The sequence below is a fragment of the Suricata suricatta genome, chromosome 2 (assembly GCF_006229205.1).
Source record: "Suricata suricatta isolate VVHF042 chromosome 2, meerkat_22Aug2017_6uvM2_HiC, whole genome shotgun sequence".
In the NCBI taxonomy this organism is placed as follows: Eukaryota; Metazoa; Chordata; class Mammalia; order Carnivora; family Herpestidae; genus Suricata; species Suricata suricatta.
In genome coordinates, this window is record NC_043701.1 from 106909055 (window position 1) to 106921312 (window position 12258).

The 12258-nt window shown below is 42.2% G+C and overlaps 1 protein-coding gene across 2 annotated transcripts in view; it reads left to right on the forward strand.

The window, feature by feature from the left end:
- MAP3K21 (mitogen-activated protein kinase kinase kinase 21) overlaps positions 1–11833 on the forward strand; it is a 56153-nt gene extending 44320 nt beyond the window's left edge. Inside the window, exons 7-10 of one of the 2 annotated variants that reach the window (XM_029914879.1) lie at positions 2291–2441; positions 2801–2898; positions 6646–7431; positions 9023–11833. In XM_029914879.1, coding sequence (XP_029770739.1) covers positions 2291–2441; positions 2801–2898; positions 6646–7431; positions 9023–9423 — 1436 coding nt within the window. In that variant the 3' untranslated portion in view covers positions 9424–11833. The remainder of the gene's footprint in view (positions 1–2290; positions 2442–2800; positions 2899–6645; positions 7432–9022) is intronic. The other variant, XM_029914883.1, reaches the window with a different exon arrangement.
- The last annotated feature ends 425 nt before the right edge of the window (positions 11834–12258 follow it).

Below are 12258 nucleotides of genomic sequence, written 5' to 3' on the forward strand. Positions count from 1 at the left end.
CTCCCCCTCCCCATGGTCCTCTGTTAGGTTTCTCCTGTTAGAGCTATGAGTGCAAACATATGGTATCTGCCCTTCTCCACTTAAGTTATTTCGCCAGCATCTATATTCTTGATTTGTTCATTTTAGCCACTCTGACCAGTGTGAGGTGGTATCTCAGTGTGGTTTTGATTTGTATTTCCCTGATGATGAGTGATGCTGAGCATCATTTCATGTGCCTGTTGGCCATCTGGATGTCTTCTTTGGAGAAGTGTCTGTTCATGTCTTATGCCCATTTCTTCACTGGATTATTCATTTTTCGGTTGTGAAGTTTGGTGAGTTCTTGTAGATTTTGGATATTAGCCCTTTATCTGATATGTCATTTGCAACTCTTTTCCCATTCCATCGGTTGCCTATTAGTTTTTTTGATTGTTTTCTTTTTGGTGCAGAAGCTTTTTATCTTGATGAGGTCCAAGTAGTTCATTTTGGTTCTTGATTCTCTTGCCTTTGGGGATGTGTTGAGGAGGAAATTGCTGTAGTTGAGGTCAAGGAGGCTGTTTTCTACTTTCTCCTCTAGGGTTTTGATAGTTTCCTGTCTCACATTCAGGTCCTTCATCCATCTTGAGTTTATTTTTGTGTATGGTGTAAGAAAGTGGTCTAGTTTCATTCTTCCTCATGTTGCTGTCCAGTTCTCCCAGCACCACCTGCTAAAAAAGCAGTCTTTTTTCCATTGGATACTCTTTCCTGTTTTGTCAAAGATTAATTGGCAATACATTTGTGGGTCCAGTTCTGGGCGCTTTATCCTATTCCATTGGTCCATGTGTCTGTTTTTGTGCCAATACCATATAGTGTTGATGATGACAGCTTTGTAGTATTGGCTAAAGTCCGGGATTGTGATGCCTCCCGTTTTGGTTTTCTTCTTCAATATTACTTTGGCTATTCAGGGCTTTTTGTGGTTCCATACGGATTTTAGGATAGTTTGTTCTCGCTTTCTTGATCTCAGCTCAGGTCTTCATCTCAGTGTCGTGGGTTCAAGCCCTGTGTTGGGCTCCATGCTGCCCATGAAACCTACTTAAAAAATCACACATATATGTATGTGTGTATTTATATACCTATATATTTATATAGGGAGCATAAAATAAAAGCTTGATACCTATGTTTATTAACTTCTCTATATAATGTGTGTTTATACACACGTATGCATACTTACTTTTTAATAAAATGGGTTCTATATATTTAATACAGGCATTATATATTAATTTTATCTGAACATTTTTTTTATAGATACAGTGAGAGTGGGGGAGAGGGGCAGAAGAGGAGTGAGACCCTTAGGCAGGCCTTGTGCTCATCTCAGACCCCAACATGGGGTTTGTTTTGACCCCACGACCCTGGGATCATGACCTGAGCCAAAATTAAGAGTCAGAAGCTCAACCAACTGAGCCACTCAGGCATCCCTGAACCTCGTTTTTGTTTTTTTTTTTGTTTTGGTTTGGTTTGGGGTTTTTTTTATGGCCATAGAGTATTCAACTCTGTAGATAGGTCATAATGCTTTCAATAGTGCTTTCAAACATCTACTTACAGAATTGTTTTCCTAAGTGTATAGTAGCCTTTTTGCCAGTGATTTCCAAATCAATTGCAAGCATACTTCAAGGCTACAAGGATAGCATGGAAGTGTGTCAGCAAAACGTGGATATTATATGTGACTACAAACCTCCCTGTGGGGCCATGTAGAAAAGCAAGACGGGGCAACTGTTAAACAACCTGAGATTTTGGGGCACCTGGTGGCTCAGGGTTAAGCATCTGACTTCGGCTCAGGTCATGATCTCACTATTCGTGGGTTCAAGCCTGTGTCAGGCTCTGTGCTAACCTTAGCTCAGGGCCTGGAGCTCTGTGTCTCCCTCTCTGCTCTCTGCTGCTCATGCTCTTTCTCTCAAAAATGAATACACATTAAAAAATTAAAAAAAAAAAAAAACAGACTGAAACTTAAAAGGGAACTCTAGCCAAGCTGTTGTGATGGTCAAGCAAAGTAGTGATGACTGATGAAAATTGGATTAAATTGCAATTTAAAAATATATATTTTATTTTCCTAAGTTCAGCCTATTTTAACTCATTTCACTTTTCTTTCTTTTTTTTTTTCTTTTTGCTAATTTTCTGGTAAGAGAAAGAAATTTGCAGTCAGTGGCTGAAAGACATAATTTCTCCATCATTTTCATGTTTTTCCACTGTTGACATGCTTTGCATGAGGTAGTTGCACAACTGGTTTGATTCGCTTAAGTGTTTTCCAATTGGTGAATGAGTGATGCTCTCTGCCTAGTGACTTCAGATGAAAGTAATAAAACTTGGGGAAGGAACACAATCTGTCGACAAGAAGAGTTTGAAGATGTGAAAAGGAGTTTCAAGAAAAAAGGTTGTACCTGGGGACCAAATTCAATTCAAATGAAAGAAAGAACGGAGTGCAAAGAAAGGTATGTGTGTGACATCGTTGGGGAGGGGGTACATCGGAGTGCACTGTGACAAATACATGCCTTTGTAACACTGCCTTAGCCAGACATCACTTTCAAAAAGCAGTTGGAAAAATACAGAGCTACCCAAATACTAATTTAATTTCCTGGATGAGTTTATCCTGCTAAATTAGTTATTATTTAGTTAAGCAGTTAAAAAACTTTCCCGTGTACTTTCTGTCCCATTTCAAGGTTTTATTCGTGCTTTGTTCACCCTTCAAAACACTACAGATGTGCTCTATTTCCTACTTAAAACTGTTGTCGGCATTTATTTATCAAAACCTAATTTGTTTGTCACGTGGTTCTGTTATATTTTCTTTTAGAATAAGACCTCTCTCAGACGGCAACAGTCCTTGGTCAACGCTCTTACTAAAGAATCAGAAAACCATGCCGCTGGTTTCATTATTTGTGGACCAGCCAGGTAAGTGTGCTTCAGGAAATGGAATTTGTTTGAGGTAGACTTGGCATCTAATGTTCTAGAAGCTTTGCTTTAGTAGTTCCATGTGGTCGCTCAAGTAGCATAGGGAAGTTTAGCAAGTAGTAACACTGATTATGTATACCTGTATTTAAACTCAGAACTTATTTTCTGTCCTGTAACTCTTTTTGGTAGAAAGTAATTACGCTCCACATTGTTTATTGGGAATTTGTAACTTCTGTTTTTTACTGGAAGAAAATTTGTATCCTAATTGGTTCTGTAGAGTCAAATTCATTTAGTGTAGGAGATAGTAAATATAAAAATACAGTCATCCTGAAATTCTGCTGAGACTCAGGGGTGGTGTCCTGCCTTTATGTCCACCTCTTGACACGATGAAATCTTACCAAGCAGGTTATCTTGAGGAAAAGTGCGGCTTAGAGAGAATCACATTGCAGTCTCCGTTAAACTGACGGGAATCGTAATTATTTTCAATATTCAGTAGGCCTATTCAAAATTCAGATATTAAAAAGTTTAAGAGATATGAAATTGTTGGAAAACCTTCAGGGAGTGTTATCACTAAGGAAAAGAACATTGGTCTCTATACCTGACCGCCTTTTGATACCGTGGCCAAGTTTAAGATGTTTCAGCAGAACACGATGGTCACTTTCTTGAATTTATGATCCGTGCTGCACTTAATTTTATAAACACCTTATCACTCACTAACCGTGTTCGGTCTTCCTCTTTTGCATCATCGTGAAGATGGTGGTTTCGGTATAAATACCCACACAAGTATATTTTGGCCTACACGGGACCGGAGTTCTGTCATTCCTGAGTAAATGCTTCCTCTTGTCAGATTCATCACTGTGTTCTGACTCTTGCTCCAAGGACAACAGATTCTCCTGTTATTAACACATTGTAATTTATGGTCCAATATGGTTTGAGGACTCAGGAAGAACACTTAGTAGTAATAAAACTGTTACTCCTCTAGTATATTTTTCATTATTTGTGACTAAATAGATTCATCAGAGAAGTCTTCATTTTTCCCCCCTTAGTCCTTTTATTTATTTATTTATTTATTTTTATAACATTTTGACCCTCTTAATAAGTCCTCCAAAGGACTGTGGGAGAAAATACCAGGATATCGTTGGCTGACTCAAGTCAGTCTCTGTTAAGTTACCTCTTGAAGTTCACGTGAAAAGTTAATGAGCAGAAGGCTTACCCTGTCTGTCCTGCCTGCGGGCCCCACCCACCCGCCACCCCTTGTATGGTCCTGTCCTTCTGGGCATCTATGTCTCAGCTCAGATGTTTCCCGAAAGCTTTTGCTGCCCACCTGTGCTGAAGTAGCGTCTCACCCCAGCCCTGTGTCTCGGGACCCATTCCTGTTTATTCATAGCTCCTCTCTGAAATCCATCCTTGTCTCTGTTGGATGCCCACGATGATTCTGTTCTGTTCACTTCCAAACTGGAAAACCACAGAATTTATCAGTTTTGTTCACCACTCCCAATGCCTGGAACACTGCAAACTTTCACCATCTATCCAATGCCTAAGTGAATCCCAAAAGGACATTTTGATCCTTTTGTAGATCTTCTGTACATTTTGATCTTACGTAGATAATCTACCTTGGTTTGGGAACTACAGATAATTGTCATTGTTCATAAGAAGGGAAAATTATGATGGACCAGCATAAGTTCATGACCACTCCAGGGGGAAGAGTGTTTTATGATCAGGAAGGGTACACGTGAATCTACATTAGGAAATTCTTAGTGTACTTTTTTTTAATGTTTTATTTTATTTTTGAGAGAGAGAGAGAGACAGAGCATGAGCAGAGGAGGGGCAGAGAGAAAGAGGGAGATACAGAATCCGAAGCAGGCTCCAGGCCCCAAACTGTCAGCACGGAGCCCGACGCAGGGCTTGAACTCACAAACCGCAAGATTATGACTGACCTGAGCCAAAGGCAGACCCTTAACTGGCCGAGCCACCCAGGCACCCCATTCAGTATACTTTAAAATCAATGAATTTCATTTGTCGATGGCATCCCCCACTCCTGTTTTCTAAACTATGAATCGATAAATTGCTATCTGTTACATGTACTGTGCGTATATGCAATACATATTCATTCGCCCAAATGCATTTTGTGGCCACCTATTGAAGGTACTATTCAGGGAGAACTCCTTCAAACTTAAAAAGACAAACAGGTGGTCAGAAGAGTACCAGCCCACGTGCACATCGGATTGTGATCTGAAAGTACAGAAACTAAAAGAGGCGTTGGGGGTTCCGGGGCGGGAAGGTTCACAGGGAGCTGAGGCTGAACGTGGGCGGACAGGCTGTGTTAGGTTACATTCACATCCGGTGGTACTTTGAGAGAGGGCTTTCCGAGGGAAGAGCCAGTGGTAGAGTGTAGAAGGAAGCCAGACAGGAAGAAGAGGACACCCTGAAGGCAAGGCAGCGATAGGAAGAGCTCCAGTGGCTTCCTGGGGGAGAGGCCGGTCTCTTGGCTTGTCTGGACTCTAGAGCATGCTGCAGGTATATAATAGGACACGGTACTGGAAAAATCACTGGAAGCTCTAGGTGGATTGCTTTGAACATGGATTAAGGGGTTTGTCACTTCACTGATTCCTTGTTAAGCACTGGAGTGATAACAATTACCGCTTCCTCTTTGACTGATCCCATTTGTTAGCCCATGGGACCTCTTTGGAGAATCTTCCTTGGTTCCAAGGGCTCCCAAACTTGAGTAAAGCCTTGTTAAAATGCACACCCCTGGGCTTCAGTCCTAGAATTTCTGGTTCCAGAGTGTGGAGTGGGTTAAGAGTTCACATTTCTGCTGGTTTCCAGTTTCCACCCTGATCAGTGGCCTCAGGGTTCCCATACACACAGGCGAGCTGTGGGTGACGGGGCCGGACACGTCACGAGGAGGCCGAGGGCATGCTATGTCTGACACTCACAGCCCGCGTATGTGTGTGTGCGTTTCCAGATCTTGATGACTTGTTCTGGTAATAATTTTATTTTCTGTGCCAGCGAGAGCCATTTCCTGAAGGCTAGGGAACAGCAGATGAAGTGCTTGCTGGTTCCTCCATGGGGAACCTTGAGTTCTGTGCCCTGGGCTCCCTTTCCTTAAGGTCCATCGGGATGAACTGTTTGCTCAATGGGAAAGGACTACATGAGCTTGGACTTAGAATATTTCTTAGATTTTAGCTTTATTTTCTAGTATTGTCTATTTTTTTTTAACTTTTTAAATGTTTTATTTTACTTTTTAGAGAGAGAGAGACAGCGTGAGCAGCGGGGGGCAGAGAGAGAGGGAGACACAGAATCCGAAGACAGCTGCCAGGCTCTGAGCTGTCAGCACAGAGCCTGACATGGGGTTCAAACCTACAAACCATGAGATCATGACCTGAGCCAAAGTCAGATGCTTAACTGACTGAGCCACACAGACGCCCCTATTTTATAGTATTGTTTAAATAATTTTTACTGTAGGGGCACCTGGGTGGCTCAGTCGGCTAAGCATCCGACTTAGGCTCAGGTCACCATCTCTCAGTCTGTGAGTTCAAGTCCCGCATTGGGCTCTGTACTGACGGCTCAGAGCCTAGAGCCTGCTTCCGATTCTGTGTCTCCCTCTCTCTCTGCCCCTCCTCTACGCATGCTCTGTCTCTGTCTCTCTCTGTCTCTTAATAATAAATTTTTTAAAAACATTAAAAAACTTTTAAGTTATTTTTACTGTAAATTGTACTTAACCCCTATCTTTATATCTTTACCTAGGTGTTTCTGAAGAGCCAAAACTTGCCCCAGATGGATCAGAACACAGAAAACCAAAGCCAATGAAACTGCCCAGTCAAGCCCACATCGATCTACCTCTTTGGAAAGATGGCCAGAGAGAGAATCCAGTGGAACCTGGAGACTGGGAGGAGGGACTCGTTATGAACCCCACTGCCGTCCCACCTCAGGTGACCCCCATGAATGGCTTGAGCAGATCCCCCCAGAGGAAGAAGACCGAGTCTGCTCTGTACGGCTGCACCGTGCTGCTGGCGGCCGTGGCTCTGGGACTGGACGTCAGAGAGCTCAATAAAGCACAGGCTGCCGAGGAACCGCTGCCCAAGGAAGAGAGGAGGAAACGCGAGGGAATCTTCCCGCGGGCTCCCAAGTCCCGAGGCAGCGGGAGTCCTTCGACAAGGCCACCATCGACGGGCGAGGGGGCCGGCAGCCCACCCATCTTTTCTCCAGCAAACGCCCTGAGCCTTCTGTCCATGCCCTCTCTTTCCACAAAGTGCTTGCTGCAGCCCGACAGCGACGACGCATCAGAGGGCAGCGCCCACGTCACTTGTGCCCCTGAGATACCCACTCCAGACTCATGCCCCGCCGTCGGGGCAGGGAGTCACAAACTGCCCTCCACGCCAAGACTCGAGGCCGATCAGAGGCCGTGGAAAAACCTGCCTCCTCCTCTCTTAGACCCAACGTGTGGGAATGTGCCTTATTACGCTTCTTCGAAAGAACACACACCACATCACAGACGCACCCTGTCTGATGGAAACGCTTTTCAGACCCCAAGTAGGTTGCTTTAGGTGGGCCAAAGTACAGAACACCGCTGTTGAGATGCGCGGGTCAAATCGCTGGGATATCCGATCCTGTCTTTTCCAAGCGATTACGTTAACAAGTTTGTTCTCACAGTTAATACAGATCTTTGCATTTTACCCTGCACTTTTATTTGACTTTATCATTTGAATTCTAGGAAAAGTATCATTGGATTCCAGCAACGTAAATATATAATAGCAAATTAAAATAGCACAAACATGTAGAGAATACTGCCCCGTGCCCCTCACAGTAGAGGACTGGTCATTTGCCCACATCCGAACCAGTCATTGGTGGGAGAGCTGGAGCTCGGTAACTGATCTCCCAGCCTCCCCTGTGACACGTGGTCTTCCGAGTCCCCTGGCCTCGCCGCTCAGGTTAGGTGCGGGTTGAATTTAGCAGGAGTAAGAGGCACAGGGTGCTGTGCACCTGTTATTTCTTTCTGTATATAAAGATAATTATAAACCTATTTCACGGGAATTAAGCGAGGTTGTGTATATGAAAAATGCCTTTTAGGTTGTAAAAGGTTAGGATGTGGTTAGTTCTAAAGTATATTAAAACTGAGACTTCGTCCTGTTCTTTTTCCTCTGCTCTTTTGAGTACTCTCCCCCTCCCCCACCTCGCATGATTTTTTTTTTCAGCTTGTCCATTGTCTTCAGATACATCCAGTGCCCTTCTGTAATGCGTGGGGTGTCAGTTGTTTGTAATTGCGCAAGGAGAAAATCCTAGGACAGTAATCCCATGAAAGAGCATTCTTTTAATTAGAAGCCAGTAATTATTTGTTAGGGTGGTGGCGGGTCAGTTCTGCAGGACACGAGAGAGAAGGGACGACACGTAGGCCCTGCCTGCCTCCCAGTTGTCGACCGTTTGTTCAGATGATAATCTGGAAGTGAAAGTTCATCATAGTCACCGGAACTCAAAAACAAAGAAACAAAACCAAAAAAGCCACCTGTATTCCAGTCTAATCCATTTTTTTTTCCAAAAGCCTTATTTTAATACAATATATCTGCTTATTTTAATACAATAATTTTTTTGGTGTCTCTTTTCATTGGAAACTGATCTTTATTTCTCTAACAATTGCCTTGTTAAATCCTCATTCAAGGATGCTTTCATAGACTGCTACTAGCTCCAACTAAAATCCAGAAGTTGAGAGAAAGTCCCTGAGAAAAATAATGTAAATGGACATTTTAAACAGAATTATATTATTAAAGATAACAGTGTAAATTATTAATAGCCATCTATTAAAGACAGATTAATCCCACTATAATCAGATTGAAAGAAAGCCTCCCCTCTTTTTAAAACTGCTAGCGATTGGCCAGAGCACTGACAGCCATGTGGTTGTGATTGTGGCTTGAGTTTCCTTGGTAGAAACACTCTTTACAGGAGAGGTTTTTCATAAACAGGCAAATGGTGTATCCGAGTCCTTCAAAAAGGTTGATGCCCCGGGATTTTTGTTGCAGCTCACTTAAAAGTGATTACTGAATCCATACACCCTCCTGGTTAGTTGGCTGGATGTTTGCTAGTTTTAGAAAAGGTCACTGTCTAACTGCACTGTCTCTGCTTTCTCAAGCAGCTGGGACAGCTCGACTACCAGCCCCCGGAGCCTCTGACCTGCCACCTGAGTGGGCTCTGGGGCTCCCCCACCTCTCACGCGGGCTTCACGGTAACCTGCCAAGGGAGGCCCCTCCCGAAAAACAGAGAGCCGTCAGCATCATGCCTCTGCCTCGCCCTCCCTCCTCCAGGAGCCGAACGGCGTCTCAGCCTGCACAGGCCGACTGTGCCGTGCGTGGTCCGGGACCCACCGCTAACTGCTCCCGAGGTGCCCAGGAGAGAACTAAGTCCCACGTGCCTTCCCTACTGGACATGGACGTCGAGGGCCAGAGTAGGGACTACACCGTGCCTTTGTGCAGGATGAAGAGCAGAACTAGCCGACCATCCATATATCAACTAGAGAAAGAATTTCTGTCTTAAGTGCCTTACTTTGTTTGAGCCTTTCTTTTTTTTTTTTTTTTTAAGGTGAACAAATTAAAACAATGTGTCTACCTTCAAACTATTTCATGCTGCTGTGTTTTCAAAAGCTGTGGCCATGTTACTAAAAGTAGTAATGGATGTCAACCTTCTGAAAAAAAAAATGTATGTGATTGCTCTTAGCGGTCTGTATCATTTTTTCCCCTCTGGACTCTTACCTAGTAACTTGGAACACACACACACACACACACACACACACACACACACACATAAAACAAGAAACGTGCAACAATGTAAAACTGTGCTGCAGGGAATGACCTTGAGCATAATTCTAATGCTTTGTCTGCCCTCATTTACAACCTTGTCCATGACACCCCAATTGTAATGAAGCGCACCCATTTTGTCCCTTCCCCTTCATTTCCTTCCTGTTTGCCTTTCTTCATCTCTCTCTTGTTATTTGTACAACAAAACAAGAATAATGTGATCTTAGTAAGGAAAGCTATCTATTTAAAAAGTATGTATCGAAGACTGGAATAGATCGAGTCCCAGTTAAATTCCCTGAACTCAGTGTAGGCTTATAATGTATAGATAATGTCGAGGTCTCATAAATTATGCAATATTTTTCTCTTTGAGGGAACTTAAGTGAATGTAACTTGTAAATGTTGTACTGAATGTAACTTTAAAAAAAATTTATCCATTGCAACTCCAAGACAGATTTTTAAGAAGTCAGTCGTTGGCATTTGGCTAAGGCCACATTATGTCCCCCTGACCGAGGCCAAGTGGTAGGTTCTTCCGGTAAAAACGGCTCTTCTTGCATCAGTCACCACGTGTTTGGTATCCCGAGTATAAAGCTTTCATTTTGTAGTAGGATTTTTAAAAATTGAACAATTTATGTATCGGGTGTTGGAAACATTCATGTCATGTAATTTTATTTTTCTCTATTTAATGTGTGATTATTCTGATAATCCCCAGTACAGGCAGAAGAACCTCCAAATCAAGAAACAGCAAGCAGCACTGTTAGACTTTAAGTATTTCATAGTTAACTCATGTTTCCGTAAATTGTGGATAAATGGATAAACTGATGATAAGCTGATATGGTGGAAATGACACATATAGATTATTTTCAGATATGGGCTTTTAAATGGATTTGGGGTAGCAGATCAGAACTTTAAGTGATTTTAAATTATTTCATGAGTCACCTTTATAAAATCCTACATGTATGATATAAATAGACTATTCGGTTATTAAACTACAGAAATGACTATCCTGGAGCTCGTACATTTGTTTTGGTTTCTTTTATTAAATTCACTATGCCTCCCTTCTGTCACTAGATTGTGACTGTTTGGGATGACAGTCAATACTTAAAGTTTTGCATACAATGCAATACTAAATTGCAAACATCACTTGACATTTCATTTAAAATTTTACCTCGGTCAGGGTTTACCCAAGAACTGAAATGTCAGCAGTTTAAATGAGCTGTGACAAAATCTCTCTACCTAGAGCAGAAAAAAAGAAAATAGTATTATTTGGCCACTTTGGAGCATCACAGCTGCTTGGCAGGTATGTTCCAGCAGACGGCCAACAGAGCGTGAAAGGATTATAATAATCTCAGCGCATTTAACCCCAAGGAAAACATCCTCATGTTTAAAATTCTTGCAGCAAAATCTCGAGTATTTAGCCACATTCTTTTGTATTATGGTCTGTTCTAGGATCTGGCTTCACTTTTGGGAGGTGGTTGAAATAAGTAATCAAAATTGGGTTTCCTCAAGACTTTATCACGTTTGAAACTGTGGCTGGCCACTTCATATTCTGACACTTGGTGGCATATGATTTCCGGCTAAAAGTAAAGGGAATACATGCCTGAAATAGTACATGAAAAGAGTATAGAAACTCTGTTCACAGTTTCGCTTCTGCCAAAACATTGTGTGTGTGTGCATGTGTGTGTGTGTGTGTGTGTGTGTGTGTGTGTGTGTGTGTGTGTGAGGGGTGGAGGGTCCTGGCGCGTGTCCTTCTGTCTGTTCCCTCTCTATTCCCTGCTCCTGTTGAGCTTCACTGGAGTCAACTCTACATCACAATGAGTTTGGAAGTGAAGCTACATTAAAGACATTGTTGCGATACAAGGATTTAATGTCATGTTACTGCAAAGAGTTTTTGCCGAAATCTGTTGTATATTTGTGATTTTCTCCGTGTCTTTGTTATACTTGGCAGAATCTGGTTATTTATTTTCATATAGACTTAACAGCTCATTGAAAGAGAAGTTACGCTGATTACTGTTAGTCAACATTTAAGGTGCTCCTGTTGCAGAAATTTAGGGCCTGAGCCTGAAATGCTGTATTATGAAGCCTTGTGACCGAAAAAGATGTTTACATATGCTGTCTATTTTTTTAATAAACTTTTTTTTATAGCTAGTTTACTTGCTCGGTGGCTTTGATCTGATGATTTCAACTATAGTTCGTAATGGCTTATTTTGTATTTAACAAGGAAGAGTACAATTAATAAGGCGCATCAGTGTTTAATAAGTCAGGTATTAACCTGCTGAATTCGCTAATCTGAGGATCACTGAGTCATGGGATTACATACTTTTTAAAAAGTATAATGAAATACGCTCAAAATATGTTCAGCTTACACACGCACTGAAGAGTTTTTCATCGTGAGAACTTGTAGCTCCAGCTTTCAGAAGGCATTCCTTCACAGTGGGGAATTAGTGTATGCACTAAATCCATTGGTGCCGCAGGAAGGTGGCTAATGAGACCTGTTCATTATTAACGTGCTTAAATCAGAAGAATTTGAAGAACCATGAACATCTGTAATTCTCACTGAGCCATGAGAGCTTGGGTG